Genomic DNA, 26,251 nt, shown 5'->3' with positions numbered 1-26,251 from the left:
GCACCGCACGCCACTTAAATAAATTTATAACATATTAAGTACGTTGAAAATAAACACTTTACGGTTTATGATTTATTTCGTGGTATGAATTATGGACGTCACTTATTTAGCGTAAGAAAGAGAAGGCGATGTGCGTTTTATCTCTATCTATTGCGATTTCACGTGCCACAGCTACCGATAAACGTTTTATTATAGTAATTAAAGCGACCGATTAGATTCCGTACGTGTTACGCGTCCAAACATTTGATAAATGTGTCATTTTACACTGTTAATCTGTTTGTGATAGTAGCGTTTTTATGTTTACTGCCAGGACGCCAAACGTTAGATAGTGATTTCGTGACGCGTTTCATTTCCGCATGTTTCTAAATCTAAACAATGGAAAACCTAACTTTCATTTCCTTCATAAAGGAGAAATCGATCACAGTCTCTATTTCAAACCTGAAGTTATTTTGGTACCTCCCTAGAACGTCAATATTTTGCTCGGCGAAGCACTGATATACTAACGTTATCAGAGAGGAACCTATGTCAATAAATATATAAAGTCTGGTCAGTTCCATGACACTGACTGACTGCTGTATATCATTTATCTCGGCGAGGTCCCGCGGGTCGCCGCCGTTTCCACTTATAAATACAATTTAATTTCAATAATTATAATACAATAAAGTCTTTGACTGATAAACTATCGATATTTTATCACAGCACTACGATATTAGACGGGGTTCATAGAAAATTATAATATGCAACATAACAACTCGGATAATAAACAAACAATATCTAAATATGATAGAAAAATAACCCCTTTAAGGATATAAACTGAATAAACCAATAAAATTAAAAAGTGAAATTCAAATTGCACGTCGTTACAAAGTCACATCCGGTGGAACCGAGAATGTGAAGACATCAAAGTTATTTTTTAAATTGCATATCAGCCGCAACATGTCAACAACTATTGTGCCTATTGTTGAAAAAAAAATTGAAAAACCCACAAAGATATCGCGGTAACATAATTTTGTTACAAATTACACGGTGTTTGATTGTCGGTTTGTACAGATTACCAGTTTTACGAAGCCCCGAATTGCTACAAAATGACTCCATTTTCCTTCCTTTTTTTATTTCAATAATACGTATTAACCGATCTGCCTTGTCATGTTATTATAGGTTCCGTAATGAAATATCATTTTTATAAATGTAGCAACACTTTCTTTATAATGTTGCCATTTTAAACAAGTGTCCTTCCAGGAAGTTTGTTCAGAATTTGAGAATAAACAACGTTTTTTTGTACTGCCAAGGGATTACGGTTGAAGGGACGATCTTTTTTTGTTTCTACAGCCGGAGTCGTAAATCACGCTTGTCTTTTGAATGTTACTTTATCAGCATTTCTCACTCTTATTACAAGGTGCTTTGTTAGTTTTATGGCCCGTGGATCTAGTTTGGAACTGAAGAGGGGACGCTTTGGAACCACGAATGTTTTTAAAAACATTTACACATAAAATATTTCAATAAAACATCGATTCAAAACTTACAAGAAGTTACGTTAGTAACATAAAAATTAAAAAGTTAAAAACTCATTCATCCGTAGCGAAATAATTTCTTATCAGGAGGTAAATGAAAATTGAAAGAAATACACGCATCGAATCGATTATAATCATTAATTCAAGTACTCTCGACTCGATTTAGAAAAATCGATAACAATCCGAATAGCGAGACGCTGTGCGTAAACAATTTGTAATCGATACAACGTCGTATTTACTCGTGCTCGAATTTACCATTACTAATTACAAGTTTATAGTTATTAAAGCATTATGCAGGAGAAATTGTTGCTACTGATTTACTGGGCGCCATTTTGAACGACGTTTTAAAATTCGAATGAATATGCAAAGTTGCCAGAATGTTGACTGGATTTTGCATTTACAAACTGGTTTAGGGAATACGTAGGTGCAGTTTATATCTTATTTATTGAGCACTGCTGTTTTATAAAACTCCTACAAACGTTCGATGTAATTACAAGAACTCCTTTTAAAAATATTATTGAATATTATTTTAAATTTTCTATCAAGCAACCCCGGTGGCTTTTTTTTCGAAGGGCAAAGGCAGCAGGTGTTTCGTGCCAAGTTATTCAAGCTGCCTGTACGGAGTAATTCTAGTTCGGTTCTTTGAATCGTTTTTATGCATTCAATGGTTCTGGGGGACGCTATTTTAGTCTAGACCCCTATTCTATTAGCAAAAACATTTTACATTTGAAAATACCTAATTCCTACGTGATATTTATGACTCAATTGTTGATTTTTATTAAAGGTTATATCTTTTTTCAATTTACAACCTCCATGCTGATGCTTCTGTCTAGTTAGAACCTGCTTGGTGATGAGTTATAGACTATTGTGTGTATTGATTTATTTACCTGTTTACTGAAAACTGCAATGTCTTCATTGAAGGATTCTGATGAACACACGTCACCCCCCGCCACGCCAGGGTCTCGGGGGGTACATGTGGCCAACTCGCACTTCTCGAAGATCAGCGCCAGCAGGGGGAACAGTGGGTGCCTGGAAATTGGTGCATTGTTAACTTAGTACATTTATTTTTTGACAGTGACACTTGTGGCTGTATGACCGAATACCTTGATCAGTAAAAACGAAGCTGTCAAAATTATTGTCGTTGAACAATAAAGAAAAAAATCGACTTAATTTATAAAATAACTATTAAATATTAATAAAAAGGTGAGGAATATGTCATGTCTTTACAAAAAAAGGTGGTAAAAGTTAATAAAACTAAAGAGATATGGTCCAATTGCTGGCGGATGACCTCTCACGCGACTGATCAGATGCTGATATTCAGTACGTGACGTCGATTAAATCTTTATAGTTTTGCCACTGTATGGGGTGGGGTCCCAGTGATAGCGTTATTTGGCCTTACATATTACATACTTAAACAACAGACTAGTTTATCTATGATTGATAGGGTGGATATCTTCCTAAAAATAGCTTAGCAGATAATGAATACGATTAGCTAATATCATTGAGGAATTCCTAACCGATATCATTTCCTTATTTACAAATTAGTTTCTTTATATGAGACAAATATCTAAAGCGTCTTCTAGTAAGAAAAAATTGCATCATTAGTAGAGTTACGCATTAAAATAATGTAGAACCATAGCGTAATGGCGTGTACAAGTCAGTAGACCCTAAAGATTTCTTTTTTAATTAATTTCCGTGTAAATAACGCCATGAAAAGGTCAACGCTATAGACATAGATTGTTGTTTTTTGTACCAACCGAAGTAACGCGGTAAAATTTATTGCGTTTAAAGTGCAATTTATATGCATTTATTAGTAATTTTACGATAACTGTCGAGGCTTTTTTTTGAATTTTAAATTGTTTTTTGTTATGCTATAGTTGTAGTTAGATATGGTATAACACAGAGTGATTTGAAAAAAAACGACAGCCTATATTGTCTAGATGAGTTGTTTTGAGGAATCAAATGCTAAATCTTGTTTAGTTTCTTAAAGATTTGTAGCATTTAAACTTTATTTTATATTACATATTACGATAATATCATACGTATTTAAAATGGAATGAACTAACAACGTATGTACAATAACAATTTCTAAAGTTTCAACAATTCTATTGCATTAGTACAATTATCTACAATTTCCAATTATTTCTAACAATGTTTTCTGAAGCGAATAATATTAGAAACTCGCAATAATGCGTATCCAGTGCCAGAGTCAGTTATATTATGTTAAACACGAACATTATAATTTCCTTTCATTAACATTTAAAACCTTTTTATAGCGGAGCTTTGCACCACACAATAGATTTCCACGTCTATAACCATAGATAACACATTTTTATTCCTTCTTGACCAAGTTCGTATAATTAATTTTAAGTTTTAAATAAGTAAAAGTCTTGTTTAAGTATGACTTTTGATTCAGTATAGGATTCAAATGAATGTCTGTTAACTATGTTAAAGTTTTACAACAAATTATGGATGTTAAAATAAATATATTAAGTTAATATGACTATAAAGCTAGTTTAATAAACATTAATTATTCAAATGTATATCCTAATTTGTTGTAACTTACTAATGGGGGTTAAGGAAAAAATAAACTTGAATAAACCAACTTGTCTTTTCATTGCATACAATTTACCACCAAAAAAAAATATTGTGACAAATTCTTTAACCATTTTGTTAGCATTATAAACATGAAGTGGAGCGCACAAATTCTCTCCTATTGTAAGCACCAACCCTAACAGTGGGGCCCCACCACTCGCTCGCAGTGGCGCCTAACCTCAAGTTTCTTGACAACTTTTGATCAGATAACATTTAAGATTGCCACAAATGGATGGCTAAGCGTCAAATGTGGCACCTTTATGTCCTTTATCAAACATCTCGAGTTGAGACTGATAGCCAAAGTTTGGCCAAAGATTGGGCCAAGTTTGGTGTTGTTTTAAAGTGGTAACAAACATTGGTTGGTTGATTCTGAGGCTGTGCTATGGGAATGGAAATAGATTTGAAGTTTTGATAGAGGGGAGAATAGAAGATGGGATTGTTTAAAGGATTATTTTATTAGAAGTAAATTAATAGGTGCCAAAATTAAATGGATTTTTCCCTTTATTGGAAACCATTACTGAATCCTAACTGCAGTTTAAAGTACACCAAATAATTGCAGTGTATGCTATGGAACTATTACAATAATACACAACTATACATATATTTACTGAATAATGGAGCTGAGGGAAAAGTCAGAGACTGTAAACACTCTTCAAATATTTCGTTAGAGAAGGCAGTAATCTTCTGGAATCTTACCTGATATACCTATTTTATAGCTTTACAAGACTGGTAAGTAAACCAGTCACACATCATCAGAGAGACTAATAGCCATTTTTTATGGGATAGAAGGCAAACCGACAGATCACCTGATGGTAAGCGAACATCGCCGTCCATTGACATTTGACACTCCCAGAGAAGAGTCACAGTTGCATTGCCTTTTAAGTAAATAGTATGTTGTTTTCTGGACAAGTCTTCCAATCTACAATGTTTTACAATAACCTTAATACCAAATACCATCTGAAAGTCACACGTTACCACTCACCCGTAAATAGCGTCTTTGTCTCTCTTGTGGACGAGGGGCTCGCCGGGCAGCGCATGCGCAGGGGCCGCGGGAGGGGGGTAGTGGACTGGCGGTAAGTGGGGGTGAGACAGTCTGTGTTCGTGGTACATCGCGCCGCCCTCCATGTAGCCTCCGCCGTGGAGGCCTTCGTCGTACTGTTGGAGAAAATAGAGATTAGAAAGTGAATAAAAGAAGATTGTAATAGAAGAAAGAAGATTAACCCGTTGTCTGTCGGTATATAAGACACAATAGAAAACACATTGTGTCTCGCGTAGATCTGCGTTCCGACAGACAACGGGTTAAAGGTGCTAAAAGACAGAAGAATGTAAAAGAACTAACAAGATCTGTAGCAATAGGTAATATTCTTCTTTTTGTCTACAGATGTGAGTAGAATGTTTTGGTTTCTTCCAGGGATCGAACCCAGAATATAACTGCGTATGGTTGGACACGCAACCGGTTAATCAAGAAGGCAAGGTAGAGAATAAAGAAGAATGATTGCCATTAGGAAGAGATGTAGCAGAGAGTTAAATTCTTAAAGGCTACTTGTGTAGAGTGTACCTAACCATATTACAGGTACCTACCTAATTATCTCAATAATGTAAACAATTAAGTTTGATAATAGTGAGTAATGAAAGGACTGCATACTAACTGACCTTCATTTTACTAAACAAAACTAACAGTACTCAGGAAAATAGCGCAAAATTAACTTAAATAAGAGTCGTGTGTGTATAATTATGTAGTTACAGTACAGTTTCACAGACACATTGCCTTTATACACAGCCAAACAAACCTCATCCTCCTTTTATCCAAAAAAAAATCAGTTAAAAGCATCAGACCAGGCATTATACTTCCTATACGCCACATTCCTCTTAAGGCAACAATTAAACGCGCGTACAAAGGAGTTAAAAAACAAAAAAGTACGACTTGAAACGTTGAATATTCATTAAAAATGTTTAAGTCATCATGATGGCTATCTAACATCAATGGCGACCCTCAATTAAACACCATAGGCTTTTAGAATGCGTGCCTGTGCTTTTAAGCAGATTAGAACGTTTAAAAAAAATTGACAGGCCCTCTTGTGGTTCTTTTGTGTACTATTCTATAATGACAGATTAAACTTAAGACATACGTTGGCTGTATAGATATTGTTCCGTTGTCTATCTTAATATTGATTTAAGAAAATAATAACGTATTAGCTTTCTTTGTATTGAATTTGTCTTTTAGAAACGTTGATGGCCGCAGACGCATTAGACGGTAAATAAATTAATAAATTCATAATTTTATAATGCAATCTTTAATTTACAAATTTAAATGCATCACAGACATTTTGTTTTGTCAAAAATAATAAAAAGTTTGACGACCTCTGACACGAAAATAGATATCGTATGCACTCATTTTAGTTTCCTTTTTAATACATTTAAATAATTATGATATGTTCAACCATTAAGTAATAGGTATGAATTTTTATATTACAATATAATTATAGCACAGCTTCGTCTATTTTGACGGGTTCATAATATAAAATTGATTTAATTAAAATTATTATTTTGACATATAAAATACAAAATGGTGGACTTGTGACATAATTAATATTCTATAATTAGAAGGTTCTTATGAAGTCAATATTTGAATTTCTATTTTAGAATTCTTTGAATTAAGTATAGAATAGATCCGCAATGTTTATTTATAAATAAGTGTCTATGTATTAGTTATTTACATAATTATATTTACTACAACAAACGAAGTAACATTCCATTCCAATATTATAGATAGGTAAGCAGGAATTATCATTGTCTGTCTATTTTATTTCCGCATTTTTACTAATATGGTGTTACTTCAATGATTGAAGTTCGAATGGGAAACCATTGGAAAACATTATATCGAATGACCATCATGTATTAATAAGTTTTTCTTTTTAAACCCTTTCGCATAATTTTTGTGTATTTTTTTTCTCATTTTAAGTTGTCAAGGATTTAATGAAAGATTCTTTCTTTAATATTTTTTTTACATTTTATTTTAACACCTATTTACTTATGATACCTCAATCCGAATGTTTCTAGAAAAACCTTTAGGTACGTCCCCAAACACCAGCCATTGCCGATTATGCTAACGTGTCCCCTAATCTAAAGATGCATCAAAACCTTCTTTAGATACCTATACTACATGATATCGTCCATTTTGTACTGACGACCCATCAAATAGGGTGACTATGCGTTTTGCGTCGATCGATAGACTTGGCCGGTCATTACCGCACCTTTGCCTGTTATTTTTTTTAAAGCACTCCAATGGCGCGTTGTCAGAAATTTTAAATGTTTTAATTTTTACTAATTGAAGGATGGCTCGGTGTTTGGTATGGAAAAATGTGTTCGGATTTGGTTGTTGTTATGTAGATGGATGTGTATTATGCTTATATGGTTATCAAAGTTTAATAAAATTAAATAGTGATCGCTTCAAAACTAGAAAAAGCACGTCAATGTATGGATCTTAATTTTCTTTAATAAAATTTCATTTATACATATTTTTCTCACCAAAACCATTTATTTTCATTTGTTTTTTTAACTATGAAATGTCAAAAAGCGTCCACTTAACACTAGTGACGTGCCATACAACGACACTGCGAGCGGATACCGAATACTTCTCTAAAAAAAAATAAAGTAAAAACTAAAAGAAATCTAGTTTAATTTATTTTCTAATTGCGAAACCGTTGGCAGAGCGTCCTGTTTACGTTTTACTAAAAGTGTACATGTATGTATGTATGTATGTATGTATGTTTGTATGTATGAGTGTATGTATATACAAAATACGTATTTGTACGATATAATCTAGGTCTTGTTACCCGCTTCTCTCAACACTTAGTGCCAAGTAAACAATACGTAAAAGTACCGACAGCATAACACGTAGGATACCTAAGTATTACCTAACATAATGATTCACTATAAAAGCTTATTATTATTGAAGTTAGGTAATTTATTTGTTAATGTGTCTTGGGTGGGTAATTTCAATCAAACATTTACATTTTTAATGGCTTCTATTTACAAACTATTTTAATTTATTTTTGTCTAGCAGGTATCACGTAATTGCGTCAATTTAAATTGGTAACAAGTATACCTATTTATACCGCAGTTATAAATAGGTATACTTGTTACCTAAATACCTAAATGTTATCTATTATATTGTATGTGTGTACATAAATAGTAAATAAATAAATAAATGTTCATCGCCCAAGTTTCAAGTTTATTTCACTTCAATCCATTTAGTACCCCGTATATTACGGTAAGACTTTTTAACCGACTTCCCAAAAAGGAGGTTCTCATTTCAACCAGAATGTCTTTTTAACTTTAAAATTATTGAAATATAAATATTGTGATGTTCTTTCAACATAGGTAGACATTTAATGACGCTGAGACCTATGGTCTATTTAATTAACTAAGTAAACATACCATTCTATGTTATTATCGCCTATATAAAGAAACATAGATTTTCTTTGCAAACCATACAAATATAGAGGAAATAGCTAAGTCGTACAGACGACATGCCAACAACACAAGTACTCAAACATAATTTATAATGTTGATAACCACCATTAAAGTAAAGGACTTTATTTTCTGATAAAACCCATTGTTTTGCTAACCGTACCTGCGCGAGTTTACTGCGCATTCAATACGTCACTTTATTAGAACGTTACTGATGTTAAGCTCATTGTAATTGTTTTTGTTGTGTGCACGTGATCACGTCGTATCGGTTTTACTGCTCGTTCTGTTGCTGACTGTACTTTTATAAATGTTCAAACTTGACGGTTCGGTGCGTTCGAAACCGTTACTTATATGTATTTGAAAAAAATATGGAAAATTTTCCTATTTTTAAATGTTTTTTTTTTAGTTTTACAGTAAGTCTAGGTTTTTTTCCTGTGTTTATGAATCATCATTTAATTAAATTTTAATCTTACGGTATCTTTTTTTTCTAAGCGTTTTGGTGTTTATTCAATTGAAAATTAGAAACTAAACGACATTGTCCTATTATAAAACCCAATCAAAGTTAAGTTAATCTTAAAATATTTCTATTCTAGCACTTTAACGACTAAATTATACTAAGTGAACGGAACTATGTACAAAATTGTCAAGCTAAGCTATCTTTTATTTAGATCGTATGAATAACTGCACGGCATAAGCCTAATTTATTCTAAATGACATAAGATTACGCTTGTTTACCTCGAAAAGGTAGGCAAAGGTTTATCTGATATGTATTGTTAAATAAGTATTATTTTTCTTCTCTAATAATATCTTCTGATTTATTTCGTTGTGGGATCGAAGACTATTGTTAATGTCCTGCTATTGCTTTTATTTCGTCTATCCATCTTTTTCTGGGGCGCCCCCTTTTCCTTTTTCCTTCTGGACCGTTCCATATTGTTGCCTGTTATCTTTTGTCTGCACAGTAGATCCTGGCTTACAGGAGTTGCAGTTTTAGGAGATTATGAAGGACTTGTGCCATAAAAACAAGTATTATTAGCAGGTAACTATGTAAGTACTATACTTTAAAAGAGTACAAGTGTATTGGCATAGCATTTACTGTCTAGGTTTCAGCTTATTTAGCCAGCTTAATTAAGAAAGTGAAATTCTCTATTTCCAACAATATTAAAAACTAAAATAAAAATGGACATTTTAATCTAGTGCCCACATCACCTTGGAGGCAAAGAGTATAAATAAAATAGTAAATAACAAAAAGTAACGAAGCCTGATTGTTACTGAATCAACCAAGACTTATCTTAGACATTGCTTCATCGATAGATTACCTAGGCACGTTACATAATGAACCTAGTAACCATAATAACAATAATTAATCTCAATAAAGCAAGTCAAAGAAATTGGCGCGCCATGTTTTTCCCTGCCCCACACTCTGTGGGAATATTTGACATTTTCTCCAGCACACAGATACGGGCAAATGTATTATTTATGTATTACTGTTATTTAGATAAAGTAGCGATTGTCATAGTATTGCAATCAGAACGTACATATGCCAATTATCTTGCCGACATTGTTTTTATTTAGACACTTTTTTTTCCTATACAAGGTTTCTAAAAAAGTAATACGGGAATTTCCTTAAAATATTTGGTCACCATACTTTTTTGACAAATGAATGTCAAAAAAAACTATAAAGCATTTCAAAATTCGAATAGAACCTCTCGCCATGTTTTAATTTGAATTTCTTTCCCGCTATATCCGTCAACTTTTATAGATGGCAACGTAAACTAACACTAACGTCATAAAATCAATGAAAACGTATATTTCTCGGACCTAGGACACGTCTAACTCATCGCTTCACCGTAATTGGTTGTCGAAGGACTCATTACAAGCCGTAATTACCACCGAGCATACATTAAGTCATTAAAAATGTACATGTATGTAATTTTACGACGTACCTAGCCTAGATTGGACAGTATGGCATTCTCGGCGCCGTCACCCCACCTTAGGTATTAGACAAATTGCCCAGGGAACGATAGGGGGTCTAATTCCCCAGTTATTATGAATAAACGCTTTTCCTAAATGTATACTTTTTAAAGATGGTTCGAACGTGAGGTTGTTCATATTTAAAGAGGTTCAAATGGAAAATTGCTTGAGGGGGACGTAATAAGTTTTTGAATATCGAACGCGACCACCGATGTATCGTTTCTAGAAGCGCTATTGGAGTTGACACACGTAATCATATCTAGTAATTTATTGCTCTGTCAAGGTAAGGTAGGATGATACTCATTAAAAATGAAAATAAAAGCCTGTAATAAAATTTACAATAAAATCTCAAAAGTCGGTAATAATAAGTAGGTAGCTCTATCATTGGATTTTTTCTCGATAGTTTCCCAAGTTACCTAAGTCACATGGTCGATGGTACTTATTTCTTGAATATGACAATATTAATGATTATTGCCGACACACGTTCAACTGGCAACCTTCGTTATTAATGAACGACGTAAGCAAACCAATCGTAGAATAAATTAATTCTGAGAAACAAGAATATTACTTATTTCCAACTAACTAAATAATCATTTTCTTATTGTTTTGTCCTGTTACACTATTTCCATGCATTATTTGCCTTGTGGTGGATACGAAGACCTAATAAATAGCCTAGTCAATAATTATTTTTGCTACCGATCGCTTTATCTAACATGTATAGGTTCATCTAAATCTGATTGACCTAATTGGTAAAAAGGCCAGGTGCCATATATAGCATAACTGTCAAAATATTTAAAAATGGATACCGCAGCCATTTTCTATTTTGCTACATCTGAGAATAATGTGCATAAGACTAAAAGGATATTTAAGTAAGTAATCACAGAATTATTTTAGTTCACAATATCGAATTTATTCTTCAACACGGTAGCGTGAATCGTCATCGGATTATTTGTTAAAAAACCCAAGATAAAAGTAATATAACATATCATTAATATCACAGATACTTTTACAACGTTCAATGGACATTATCTAAAGATTATTAAATAATCTCCTCGATAACATTGCTAATCAAAAATACAATCTTTTACTGTAGGCACATTTGTTGACAGCTGTCAATTATGACATCAACGTTGTTTTGTTTAATTACTTTTGTAATTATTGCGAGTTCAATTGCAGCAACAGACTTGTAAAATCAATTTAAAAATGCTCTTTCTAGATATAGCTTTTTCCCCTATACATAGATAGTGTACACCTTTATTTTTGAGGGAGGACAATCATCCAATGACTTTTCCGGCCTTGGGCGAGGCAAGAGGGTGTTTTAGACTCTTTCTATATAAAAAGCCCCGTTCCTACTCCTGCTTTTCGAGCCGGAGTCCCCGGTAAACCCGCTAGGTAGTCCTCAAATCAAGATGGGAGATATCTTAGGAGGTATTTTAACATTTAACTAGGTATGCTACACATAAAATACTAGCAGTCTAAATAGACCTTTAGCTCCAGACATTTTCAAAAGACGTTTGTGTGGCACTGAGTACGTAAGTCATGAATGAAACCTCCAATAATGGACGGACAACAATTACCCAAGTGTGACGTCACACGACGTGCAAAGAGCACGATGTTTGCACAGCATTCAGCGGAACCATGACGCTTTTTCGCTGAATTGACAATCAACTCGATTTAAATGGTTATAATTAAGCAACCGAGCTTAACCAAACGTATATAACCGTACAAAATCGCTGCACTAACTATTTACAAGCGCTCGACAATAATCGGCGTCGTAAAAGTCGCTTTAAATCATAATTACTTATAAACTCAATCGTACATTCGTATGACACGCATTTTGAACTCTATTACGATGTGATAAGGATTATAAAAATGTCCTTTAATAAACAAATCGTCATAAAAATCTTGGTGACCGATTTTCGACCTTATTCTGTAAACGAAGAGGTTATGTTTCAGTTTTGAGGTTATGTTTGTATTGCGCGTTATGAAAATGGCGGCGAAGTTAGGTATTTTTATTGGAGCATGTTTGAAACAATGGATGTTTGTGAACGCCTAAAATTATTTTGTGTACGTCGAAGCTCATTTCGGACTTTTGTGAATTTGATAAACGTGTCGGAGAACTTTAAGATTATGTTTTGTCGGATTGCGTACAAAATGGCAGAGCCATTAAATGTTTTGCGATTGTTCTCGAGCTATAAAAACGCCAACCAGTGGACTGAATAGGTTCGTTTTTAACATTTGTATTACAAATGAAACAAAACAGTTAAAAATCTCAAAATCCCGCAATAAATGCTGTCATGGCGCCAAGAAAATTTAGCCGCCCATTTTTCCAAAATGGCTACCGTGGAAGGCGCGTTCCATTCATAATAATTCGACAACACGCACTGATCTTAGTGCGATAACAGAACTACGCCTACGTTTGGGGGTGATACGGCCTGCGGGGGTGAAATTAGCGTTTGTTTGATCGACATTACGTTTGGTCGCCATGAAACAAATTAGCCGTGGGGTAATCGTGGAATGGAAGCCATGTTACATTTTCTAATTCGTTTCAGTTGTTGTTTTTAGGCCGTATCAAACTAAAACTAGGCAATATGATTCCGGTCCTAAAAATCTAGACTGAGAAACGGAAAAATATAATAAAATCTGAAAACGCACTGTACTTGCTACGTATTTATTTTCCTTATATTTATGAAAGGCAAAGATCTCTACATTAATTCAGCCATTTTGACAGAATCAAATTTAGAATGTCACTTTGTTATAAACAAGAAACGATAGACAGTCGTGTATTTTTTTTATAAGGCGGGCTGTTCACGGGTTCCGTTAGATTGTCAAAGAGAGTTTGCTTCGAACATGTCCCTGTCTATGTTAACGGACCGATAGCCGGCAAATTAAATCATTGTAACATGTCTACGAGACGGTGGAAAATATGTACGTATTCGCTCGTTGAGAGAAACTGTTCATTCCATAGTTTCAGTTCCGTATAACTGTGTATTTATTTTCTTATTGCTAAGTTTCATTATTTTCAGTCAATCACCAGCTGTTGTAGTTTTATTGAGGAGTATTTGTTACCCTTGTTTAAAGCATCACCAAAACCAACATGAATTCTAAATATTCCACATTTTATAGTGCAGCACCTTGCTAGAAAGTATTTCCACCTAATTTACATTATATGGCCAGCCATCCCGACCTCCAGCGAGGCCCTAAACCCGTGTTATTTCTCGGCCACAATCAATCTAAATAGTGACGGTCGTGGTGACGTAACTCGTAGGCGGCTTGACATTACACATGGCGGACATTCTCATCTGCTCACTCACACTTTTACGTCAAACCCACAGCACACACGGACAACTTATAAATTATATTCCCATGACGTTTTAGGTCACATTACATCACGTAGGGAGCCAATTAAAATGCTGTCCCGATCATATTCACACCTCACAACAATTACAACGCTGGCAATTAATAAATGAAATAACTCTGGAATTGCCAGCCGTAAAAAGCAGTAAGGGATGTCCGTTTGGCGCTCAGTCTTAAGTTTTTGTTAAAAGAGACACTTGAGGAGGATTTCCGTGTGAATCTGCCAGGTTGTGTCGAATGCCTGCGCGGTCTCGGCCCTCGGCGTGATGTCTTCTGAATTTCTTTTGCTCAGGTCATAAATTCCAACGCAACGACCCCATAATTCAAGCTCCGCTGATTGTCTGTTTTCTTTTATTAAAAAAAGCTGTCTGGATGGCCCGTCGATACTATCAGTAAGTACTTCGCTTGAACTATGAACAGTTGCTTAGAAATTGTCTCATTAACAACGAACTCATTCAGACTTGTCAGTCAGTCGACAATCTCAAACGGGAGGCATAACAATCAATCACCGGTCCCCGGGCCAATTGCTTCACTCCAAACGGTAAGGCCAGCTCACAAGCCATAAACAACATTTTTGTCAATAAAGCCCATAATTCATAAATAGTTGTGTAATCTGCGGGCGCTAAGAATCGTCCGGCACAAAACGTGTAATGACTACCTTTTGACGGCTCGAGAGCCGGTTCCAAAATTAAATGATACGTTTTAAAAATGGAATCGCTCTGTCCCGCCTTTTTTCCATCGAGATAACCTTTAGTCCATTTGGGTTGCCATAAAGAAAAAATAAGCATCTTAGCTTTTTAATTTTTTTAAATGACATTCTTGTGGTTTTTTCTCGCTGGGAATGTTACAGAGTAATAAGTTTACGGAGCGGCCGGTTTTTGCGCGCCATACTGTTTCTTCGATTTGTTCCTTTAACACTATCAAAATATGATTAAAATTTTCGCCGGTCGCACATTGTCGTGGGCCCAGCGCATAAGTCATGCCGTCAAACATTGATGAGTTCAGAACCCTGTTGCGCTAATTAAGCCCGCTGTTATTAATCGCTTCAGTTATTTAAATTTTGCTTGAAACGCCCGTGGGGTTATCGTTTTTTACGACTTGCGGTTACGAGATTAGCGTAGGTCGATTCCGAGAAGTAAAAAATTAACTCTTTTGCGGCAACAGATATGAGTGATATCTTCAAATGTTGTGGTGAGCATCTTACGTTACCTCTGGTACGGAAAGCGCTTATATAAAAAGTAGATAAAATTAGACGAGGTTTTCGAACGCAGGCGGTTGGGGAAGACAGAACCGTCACTTGTGCCCGACGCGGGGTGGGACATGATGAACACCACCCTTAGCATCGCGCGTCCCGCTCGCGCCCGCCGCGCCTCGCTCGCGCCGTCGCTGCCTTGTCATCTGGCAACCTATTCACACGGCTGAGGGGCACCAGAACCGATTCGTAACAGTGAATAATGCATATGAATAGCTCACAATAACTAATAATAATAATAGACAATTGCCATATCAAAAAATACAAACTTTAATTCCCAAACAATACTTGTTAAAGACATAAATTCAGCACAATAAAAATGATACATTAAAGTGAAGTAGGTAGCAATCACTCAGGTGTGTTTTTATGTATTTTTTAAATTGATAGTGGTAAATCAAGCGTCGTTAGACGCTGCGAGATGCTCGTATCGAATTTTACTGCGTCCCGTTCGAGTCGAACGTAATACGACCATAAAACTTAGAAAAATCTTTGTGTATTAAAATATTAGCCGGCCGAATTGAGACGTGCCAGCCGAGGCGGGAATTAACGCCGCCGCAGCGACCTCTTCAATTTCCCAGCGACACAACATTATAGCGGGCGCTAGTCATAAATTCCGCTTCATTCATGATACACACAGCGTAAGAGAGCAAAGAATGCTCCGTGCGTTTGTTTCTCGACCATAAATACTAATAAAACGGCCTCGTTACGGGGACAGTTCGAAAATCGGGCACACGACTTCTTAACGACACCTATTAGGGATCTTCTGTCTGGTCGATTTAATTGAAAAATTGTATCCAGAGCGTTGCAAGAGTTGTATCCGACTCCCGCGCCGGATGCGGGCCCAGACGTCCATTATTCCATTTGCCCATCCGCATGGGGACACGGCGGCACGACACCGACGCGACAGCGCTAACACGTGTCAATAAACCAATCGCGCGCCGTATCCGAACGCTGCGCACCTACCTTAATTACTGGCAACACTTCACCGTTCTATATTTGAATCCGAATCTCGTAGGGCCCGTTCTAAATACGAGTAAGGTTGCTCCGCTCTCGAGCCGAGCCGCTCCGATACCCATTCTGCGCCTAGAATGTTTTTCTTGTTGCTTTTTTAATAATAGAACTGTGAGCGATGCCGGACTCGAATTCGGTCGATTCGCGAGCAGATTTATCGTTCAGAAAGTACCGCGGGGGGAACGTTAACACTTGTTTTAAGGCCGCAGATGAAAGTTTTACTTCCCATTCGATTTTTAATTTGAACTCTTTAAACAGCAGCCGCGGCAGAGTCCGTCTCGCGCGCCTCCAATCTGTATCAGCTGACTGCTGGCTGCGTGTGTTTACAGCTTATCAGAGACGCGCAATTAATTTTTTTATGATATCAAAATTAATTTTAAGCGACCATTAACCCCGCAACCCGCGATTAACTTAACAAATTGAAACTAATATGGCTCGGTTATCGTAATTTCTGCGTAATATGAATATCTTGGGTCTGTAATGTAAACAGTGAGGTCAATAGCTGGCACATGAACCGCGCCCGATAGCCGTGCCCTCTTATCGTCTGCTGCACTCCAAGGGACAGTCCGAGACTCTCTCCCAGTCAGATTTCACGTAAATACGCGGTCGTTAAGATAACGATTTCCTTTCGACGCGACGGCCACACTATCTTTTTGCTTTTATTCAAAGTATTAAAATAAGGACATACTTAACTACTTAAAGGATTTCCATGTTAATAATAAAATGGCCGCGCATGCGCCTCGTTAAATGCTCAGACGCACATATTCTAAGAAAATTCCAATTTCGAGTGGCCGATAGGGCTCCGTCGGGCAAAAAGTCCGAAAAATGTGTATCATCATAAATAAGGTTGACATAAAGCCGCCCACGCGCGTCTTATTACCGCGTCTGTCCGTTTGTCCGTTCGTTACCTCTATTGTGGCTGTGAATGCGAGATTAGCCACACCGACACTCGTGATTGACTATTTAAACTTCGAATTCTGTGAGTGACGCATTTCTGAACCGACCGAGCATTTCTTGTCTTTTGTACGATCGCGGCTCGGACGCGTTCGCTTTAGGTATTTGACTTTTGTATAATCTGTATAAGTGCTGCGGCTGCGTTCAGATTTATGTTAAGTGTGTTACGTTTGTCTTATAAATAAAATTGTTTCGACAGATAACGTTTGTTAGTGAAAAACTGTTTTTATTTTTAATCACCCGCGATAGTCTAACAGCGGCGTGTCAACGTCGTTAACACCGACGAAGAGAATTAAAATTTCGTCTAAAATGTTATATCAAGATTTACAGACGACGCGCGACGCGGGATCATATGAATTGGGCGCCCGCCGGTGACCAGCCACCGGCGGGACTCGTTCTTGGCAATAATTTGGTCATCGCCCCGGTCGATGTGACCGAGCACACGGCGACGAAAACAACCGACGCACGGTTAACCAAATAAATCAATAGATACAATACTCGGTGCCGAGCAACACTAATCTAAAAGATAAGCCTCACTAATTACCAGTAACCGGCGACTATTCATCTCGCCTCGTATATCTCCGCCATATTTCTAAAAAGTGTCACCGAAGAAAAGCACGCGATAAATGGCCTAGTAACGGACCGTCGTGATTCCAATTTCAAACCTCGTTATCGCTGGCCGAAAAAAGACGAGGCTGAACGAGATATCAAAAAAGGATTCGGAAAAAATTCAAACAACAAGTTTTTAAAAATGGAACGTTCGATTCGTACACACGCAGCGGCTAGCGGCCAGCACTCGACGCGCATTGTTCCAGCCCTTCGCGCGGACCGCCGAGTCATGTTGCTTCAATTAATATTATTTAATCTGTATCTAGATCCCGGCGGCGTGTTAGAGGAATTATATCGTTTCGGGAGTCACCGCGGTAGGATTTGTCGATCGCACGATAAACTAGCAGTGTTTGATCAGCAGAAGAAACGGCGTGACAAGAATATGCGAGTAGGAAACATATTTCGATATGAACGTCCAAATAATTGTCGCCAGACGGGATCGCACTGATTTACGACACGGTGTTTGATGGCGTATAGTATTTTGACTAGAACGGCGCGTATCAATCAGTAATTCACGGGGAGTACACGTAAAAAGGATGTCAGTCGTTCGGGCAACAATAAACCCTCAAATTAGCGATCGCGCGAATTACCGTTGAATCTAAAGTGCGCAATTAACGCGCGTCTACAAAGAGCCAATTCGAAAATGAACAGCGATATTCAAATTGAAAATGGAACGCGCAGCGAATAAAACAATGAGAAGCGGGTACCTGCCCTCGGGTGCTCACTGCTCGGTATGCGAGCCGCGACCGCGAGCCGAGCATCTAGAGCTCGGCCGCTCGGCCGCTCGGCCCGCCGCGAATCCAATACAAAAATGGAATCGAACAGTGAAATTTAAATAACAAATTAGTGGGTGCGTTTATAAAGCGCGTCGAGCATCAGACTGATTCCAATTGATTTTGATGTCAGAATTATGTTAAGAGCGGGCGTCTGATAGTGCGCCAGCCGCACATACAGCTTGTAAATAACAAGACGCGCTAAAAGCGCAGCTAGACGCTGCACACTACCGCGGCACACACATGTTGACAAACATACGATAGTATATTATTATGCTATCAATTTATAGCATACCTACATTAGCGGGTGCAATCATAAATCTAACTATTATAAAATAACAAGAGTGCGTCGCCGTTCATTAAACTGGCAGTGTGTACTGTGTACGTCTGTCGGGAGAAAATCGTGTGCGCCATCAATATTGTTCGTTATATTAAAAGCCGGGACTGTTTCAAAACAGTTACAAGTCGGACAAAGTTTATCGTTCACAACAAATAAAACACGGTACGGTATAAAAACGTGCATTACGTCACATTAGTGTAATCTCCGATGTCTCCGATCGTTTCCTTAGATCCATTAAACAATACTGATATATGTGTATTATCTCCGCCCACGCTGGTGGCAGGTCTTAGGCCCTGCGGCTCAACAATCCGGCCCCAGTATATAGCTATATTTCTGGCCATTAAAAAGTAATGTCCCCGAACTGGTCTCTCCAGTTTTTTATTTTTATTTTATTATATTAATATATCATATTGTCGTATACCAAGTTATATAATTCATCAAACATTATTTATATGGTCAACTCGAGGCGCTTGACCGTTTTATATTTAAATTAAAAATGGAAATTTTATGTCGTTTGTGTTTTGTTAACTATTGCGGTTATATTATGGCAAAATTCTAAGTTTTTCTCATTGAAATAATGAAAGTAAGCAGAAATTTTAATAAGGAGTTTATTAATGATTTTAATGCTTAAGAAAATTATATAATAATGTGCATAAATCTAGAATAATAGAAAATAAACAGACTATTTCAAGAGAATGAGCTTGCGACGGTAACAACATACAAAATTGAGAATTTCATGTATTGCTGGCTTTACAAATGGGTTTCACAAATTAATCTTAAATGTAAGATGTTATTTTTATTGTGAAACAATTCTGTGTAACTTTCCGAATGCTTTTACTAAGAAAACGTGTTATAAATCAATTTGGAATAGCAAAATGACATGGACAATGAGAAAAAGACGTTTAAACTATCATATTTTGATGATTTATTGATTCATGCACAAAAAGACATAATCGTTTACCTAATATCTTCATATATTACTCTAGTTTATCGATTAACAGCATTAAATATAAGCCGCCATGAAAAAAAACATTTCGGTACACAAAAACTGGCTTAATCGTTGCACATTATTAATGAAAATATAATAGTACCATTTAAGCCGATAAAAATAATCGTAAGTGGCAACACTCAATTATATTTTATTATCTATTTCACTTGCCATACGTCGTCATAACTTAGCTGTGACTTTCGCAATGTTGCCAGTGTTTAAAAAGTCAAAAACAAAAAGAAACAGTAATGTTGCCACCTTATCTTTTACCTTAAGCAATGGTGGGACATTTTTCAACACTTAAAACATAAAATCGAGCGTTTTTTTATCGCGTAATGTGAACTGAACTGCCTATACAATTCTGGTGTTATCTTTACTGTTAAAATAAGTGCCAATAATAAGTTTTAATGTTTTAGGAACGGCCGAAATGCCCGCAGGTCTGGGCCCAGGTTTAGAAAAAAAGAAAATACAATATGGCGGCCAGCAAAACATTATTTTTGGAGGGAATTATTTGTGTTTGTCTAAATGTGACGTTTGTATGTATTGTTTAGATGTAGCTTAGATGAAGAAACTTGTATCATAAGTAAAGTGCTTATAAATGGTGGATTAGATAGAACTGTGGGTCTATAATGTTTCAATCATACTAATTACACTTTACTCTATCATATTAATATTATAAATGTGTAAGTTTATTTGTTTAGATATTTGTCCGTTAATCACGCTAAAACTACTGAACGGTTTGATGAATTTTGGTATATAGACAGTGTATGACCTGACTTTTTATCCCACGGGAACGTGAGCGAAGCCGCTGGCAGTAGCTAGGTTCTTATAAATATGTATCTATTGATATTTAGGTTTGTCTTAAATTAAATAAGTTCCCTATATAAGTACCTCAGTCTGACAAACTACTATTTTAATTCCAGTTTGTAATAAACATTTAATGGAATGAATCACACAAAAATTATAAAGTTAATTCGAACCAACCAACACAATCGTGAATGTGATTCCTACAGTGTGTCTAAAGCCTAATTGTCAGAAGATTTTGTTTATCACTTACAAGACAAAGAAACCTATTGAATTTTGAGAAAACTGATAAAAATCAGCTTTCGGTTTCCGAAAAATGTTTTACAAGAAGTGTTTAGTTGTTATTTTTTCATTTTACATAATTATTTGATTAGATCTCTGTACATAATATAGCTAAATACATTGTTTCTTTAATGCATCGGAAATCCAAATACTTAAAATGTTTAATTGCAAAACTTTAATGATTTTGGCGGAAAATTTTATGGATCATAAATTGTTTTTACATTCCCTCATGCGTTGGCGAGATTGGTCAGGAGATAACATTAATTTTTTTATTTTTTATTTTACCACTTTTTATTGCACTTAAAATGGCCGTTTGGATATTTCTGTCTTTTCACTTTAGTCGTCAAAATATTCTTCTTCTTTATATTGTAGTCAGTGCATATAATATCATAATATTGTTCACTCATCATTTTTAGTCTTAAACTGTAATAATTCTACATTGAAGAACGATCAGCTGTTTCCATTTTAGCTTCAAACTCTACATTCTACCTTCTACAAGATTAAATCCACTTAATTATTTTAATAAAACTAGTACAATCTACATTTTTTTAGCGAATTTCGTCAAAAAAATTAGACCGTGTGCGTCATCACGGCGGGAGCCGGTACCTATTTTATATTCATAGCGGGAAAATGGTAAAAATTGAGAATAACTAGTGTTACGAGTAATATTGAAGCGTATCACGCTGATACCAGAGATACACGTATTTTTATAACAGGAACAAGTCAACACACCGTATCCAGTACACATGTTATCATGTTATTTAGTGGGCCACCGCCGAAACCAACAGTATCGCCGATTATGACGGACTATTAGTAGACAAATTGATATCCTTATCGGGTGTATCGTAAAATTTACGATTATACCACCGTTTACAATAAACGGACAAGTCTTGTGCAAATATAATTTGGTTCAGTTACGTGTGAATTAATTTTTGTTAACTTTATTGCGTAACAATCTATAATTGCAAGGAATGGCGCCTTTTTATCGCGTTTTGTTTACCAATTTTTACTGTGGCTTGTAAACGGTGCGATAGTACGCGACGGGTGACGGGCGACAGTTCCGTGGGATTTGTATTTTGTATCTACATTTTGATATAAAATTAGAGATTTATTGCAGATTATATCAAAGCTAATTTTCATCAAAACAGAAATAAGATAAGCGTGGCTTTTAAATTAAATGTGTTGAAATAAAATAAATTAGGTACCTACACTACAATGCGAAGTTCCTTTAAGCTTAATTCCTGAGTGTTTGCTAAACAACCGTCGGATTTACAATCTTACTACTTATAAAATTAAATTCATTTTGTAAAAAATGTTGTGTAGACGTTTTGGAGTCAGTGGCCGTTTTACTAAACACAATGAACGGGTCATCGTTGTAATAAAATATCAAATAATGAATTATAATTGCTGTAACATTTTTGAGAAGAGCACTTATCTTTCCCGTCGGTGTCCATATTTTACGAGCACAAGACTACCACAAAATGAATCATTTAAAAATAAATAACAAAATAATTTTGAACTCAACAATGTTATTAGATAATGTATTTTACTAACATGTTAATTATACTGTTTCATAGTTTATGTTGGATTTTTTGCGTTATGTATTTTTTTAAGTCGTCCGTAGCTGACTACAAGAATTGTAGGAATTATAGAGTTTACAAAGCGTTATTATTATTCATTTTATTAATAAAATTTATCTCGTTTGCTACTATAGCGATTTAAATAGTAATTTATGTAAATGTGTATCGTCTTCAATTATCGCTAGGTCATGCAATTAATATTTTAGTCCTGTATTATACAGATACGTTTGTTTCACGTTAAATATTATAATATTAAATGTTTTATATGTTTTTCTACTGTGTTTGGAATAATAAGTAAATTAAAATTGCATATTATAAGGTCACGGTTTATTAAAAATACTTTAATACTCTTTTTCTTTTAATTTTAAGTACCTATAAATGCTATAACAATTTTGTCATGACAAGTACCTACCACAGTAAATTTTGGACTTAACGGTAAACGAAAATCGGAATCTAGGTAATTCTCTCGAAATAGGTATTTTATCTGTATAGGTATAATTTTTCTCTTATGTGTCTAGTTTTATGTTCTCTAACTCCAAATTATTGCTTAAAGCCACTATTTTGAACACAAACATTAGAAAAAGTCTTCGTATAATTGGTGAGCACAATAAATTCATATACATAAACTATGAAGCTAAACCAATCCAAATGTATTTGCCAATCATAACATTTTTCGATCATAACAATACACATAGCGTATACAAATCCAAATCATATTTTCATTATCTATTTTTAAAATAGAAATTTCTACGAAACATTTATTTAAATGATTCCGATAGCGACGTATGTGTGTATGTATCTTGGCCTCAAAACTAATGGTAATCGCATACCATCAAAACTGGGCTAATGCTAAACGCTGTACCATTATATGATATAATTATTATATGAATTATATGAGTACCAATATGGCGTCAAGTGCACTTAAAATATGTCCAATTAACTTGAATGTGGAAATACATAAAGGTAGTAAAGACGGTGTTTTTGATTTATAACTAAAGAGTTAATGTTTTAACTGGCTGTTTTCTAGTAACCAGTTAAATTTACTGTGGTATAGTAATGTTTGTTTGTGAAAATTAGTTATGTTTTATTAAAATGGCTTTGGTTACTCGGTTTCTGATATGAAAGTCTAATTTGGGGATTTATTTGTTTGTTTTGTATGCTTTTTAAGTGAAAGCTAATGATATATTTCTTTTTATTTCATTAAACTTTAGTTTCTTGATACCTAAGCTGTAAAAATATTCACAACACTAAGATTAATTCAATATAGAGTCGTTTTGTTGACTTTCCAACCAATTGTACTTAATTTGATAGTTTCGTAGAAAAATAAGGTGCGTCAAAACGCTGGGACCACTTTTAAAATATACTTTATTTTAAAACTAAGCTTGACTATATGAACTAGGAGTATAAAAGCATTTAGAAAAGTTTAACGACCGTCGGTGAATCAATGAAACCAATTCTCTATATTTGTTTTTAATATATTCACAATATTTATGGCCTAGAAATCGCGTATAATTACATTTTATTAATTGCTCTCTATTTTTAATGAGTTCGTTTACAGTTCTAATATTTAATTCGTAATAAATACATTTCTTTTTAATCTTAATTCGTTCCATATATTTATTTGTAATTCCAGCACTTATCTGCAAAGTGAATTATTATTCAGCTAGGTACAATGGTTTTTTAAGAGTTCGATATATTCCACTGATCTTTTCAAATATTTATTCAAATGCATACCTACCTCGGCTCGCCACCCGATCTATGCATAATATTGGAATATACTAAATGACCATCTGTTTTGTTAGCAACATCTCCAATATCTACAAAAACATTTTTATTTGACGTTTTAATGGGTTTCCAGTTATTTATATCGCGATTTAATAATAATACCTATTCCTAAACAAAGACGATTATTACTTTTGCGTTTCCTACACGAAAAACAATACAACCCTAAATCTTTAGAAAGTTTGTCCCCACGAATTCCGTTAGGGGCATCTTTGTGGCGCGCACCAAAAAAGTTTTTCTTTTCATTGTCAATTGAATTTTATTGTCGGTTTCTAAGATACTCTTTTGTGTCAAACTGTGCGTTTAAAGCCGCTTGTAACTCGACAGATTTCACCGTGTCCCATCCCCAGAGCCATAAGAGAGCATTCAACAATAGACTCCCCGCTGTACGCCATTTTATCCCATTTATTGTCCCGATTCACAAACCGACGTTGCTATTCCGTCAGGTGTCCAAAATATGGAGACTTATTCATTTATGCATCAATCCGATTTATTCTCATGACCGCGTCCACGTCTGGCGAAGACGTCACTGCCCACTAATGCTCCCATTGAACCGCAATGGAATCGCTCATTCATATCACAGTTAAAGGTTTTTATAGAGTGCGAGATACCGTCGTGATTACATTATCACAAAGTGTTTTACGTCCATAATGCATTCATTTCGTTTTCATTATCACCGGTAATGCGTCGGTGGAGTTGGAGCGCGCTCTGAACTGGCATTATGTATTCCGACCGCGTTACTTGTTATAACAACTTCCCTGCTGTTGGAACAGGCCTAATGTGTCGTTACGAACGTCTCACCTCCCGTGACACATGTCTCTATCCTGATTTACTTCATTTCTTTATCTTCATTACCGTCGTGTGCGCTTAGTACGCGACCAACAAGTGATTATCTGAGTTTATTTTGTTTTGAGCACTTGTCACTGTTATTACTATCATTATCAAATATCATTATGTTATTATCTACATATTTTGGATTTATCGTCTTAGGCTATCGGCTGTACATCTACCGTGGCTGACACACTGGCAGTGTGGGTGTGTTGTGTTGTTTGTATACTTGACATCAGTGTACATACCCTAGGCTGAGCCATGAAAGCTCGGCCCGAGCCCGGGTGCAAGGCTCCGCTGGCCACCACGAACGTTTTTCGTCACGGGCCCAACCTAACACAACACACTAGCACGTGAACACATACACATCAATTATTTGACACCGTCACAGCGGCCCGCTAGCTCACTAGTGTCATAATGCACTCGCGACGGATGTTAACTAGAGGTTTTGTATGGTTCGATCACGGGACGCGGCGTGGCCGAGCGAGGCGCGGGGAAGCGGGAGGCCCGGCGCGCTCGGCAGTCTGGCGGACACTGCCGCGGGACGAGCGAGCAGGGCCGACGCCGGGGCGTGGCGTACTGCCCACTTCGCGGCGCGCCAATGGGCGGCGGCGCCGGGCGCGCCGGGCGCGGGCCGCCGCGCTGCGCGTGTGTGCCGCTCTCCCGCCCGCCACACCGCGCGCGCGCGTCGACACAGACGGTCGTGCGCGTTTTTTCAACGGTTTTTGCGGCAATTACATGAGAGTTTTCCTCTGTTCGGATTTTCTGTTCTGTACCTAATCAAAATTGCTGAGTTCCTCTCGCACGGAACGCGTTGTGAGTTAGGTATCGGCGTTCGACGGTTTATGCTCGCTTGTGTATGTTTGGAGCGCGCCAATGGGATGACTTTGGATCTTTATTTATTTTAAATATCTTAAGGATGTTGAATTTTATTCAAGATTTTCCTCCGCAGCCAGCTGAATACTTAACACAATCCTTTCCCTTCTAATAATAACAAAGTGTGTCGTTGGTCGGTTTGACGCATGCGCCGTCACCTCCGACGTAGGACGTAGGTAAAAGTGTTTAATGTGAAAACTTTGTGATGGCGACACTCACCCCGTCACCCGCGACCATTCATCGTTTGCATTCAATCTCTGTATTC

General features: G+C 36.2%; 1 protein-coding gene across 1 annotated transcript; it reads right to left on the bottom strand.

Annotated features, from left to right (window-relative positions):
- Nucleotides 1–2,329: 2,329 nt before the first annotated feature.
- LOC126910967 (homeobox protein homothorax-like) lies at nucleotides 2,330–25,672 on the bottom strand. The gene is made up of 3 exons (XM_050695639.1): nucleotides 25,359–25,672; nucleotides 5,089–5,261; nucleotides 2,330–2,540 (listed from the first exon to the last, which is right to left on the bottom strand). The coding sequence occupies exons 1-3, from the start codon at nucleotides 25,371–25,373 to the stop codon at nucleotides 2,345–2,347; spliced, it is 384 nt and encodes a 127-aa protein (XP_050551596.1). The 5' UTR covers nucleotides 25,374–25,672; the 3' UTR covers nucleotides 2,330–2,344.
- Between the last annotated feature and the right edge of the window lie 579 nt (nucleotides 25,673–26,251).

The sequence above is a fragment of the Spodoptera frugiperda genome, chromosome 8, assembly GCF_023101765.2.
Source record: "Spodoptera frugiperda isolate SF20-4 chromosome 8, AGI-APGP_CSIRO_Sfru_2.0, whole genome shotgun sequence".
In the NCBI taxonomy this organism is placed as follows: domain Eukaryota; kingdom Metazoa; phylum Arthropoda; class Insecta; order Lepidoptera; family Noctuidae; genus Spodoptera; species Spodoptera frugiperda.
Note: the sequence above shows the minus strand (reverse complement) of the source record. Positions and strands in the feature narration are given on the sequence as shown.

Excerpts from the sequence above, each read along its gene's own strand:
- LOC126910967 (XM_050695639.1), bottom strand. Across the intron at positions 2,541-5,088 it reads GACAAAGACGCTATTTACGG|GCACCCACTGTTCCCCCTGC; the intron begins GTGAGTGGTAAC and ends ACCAATTTCCAG.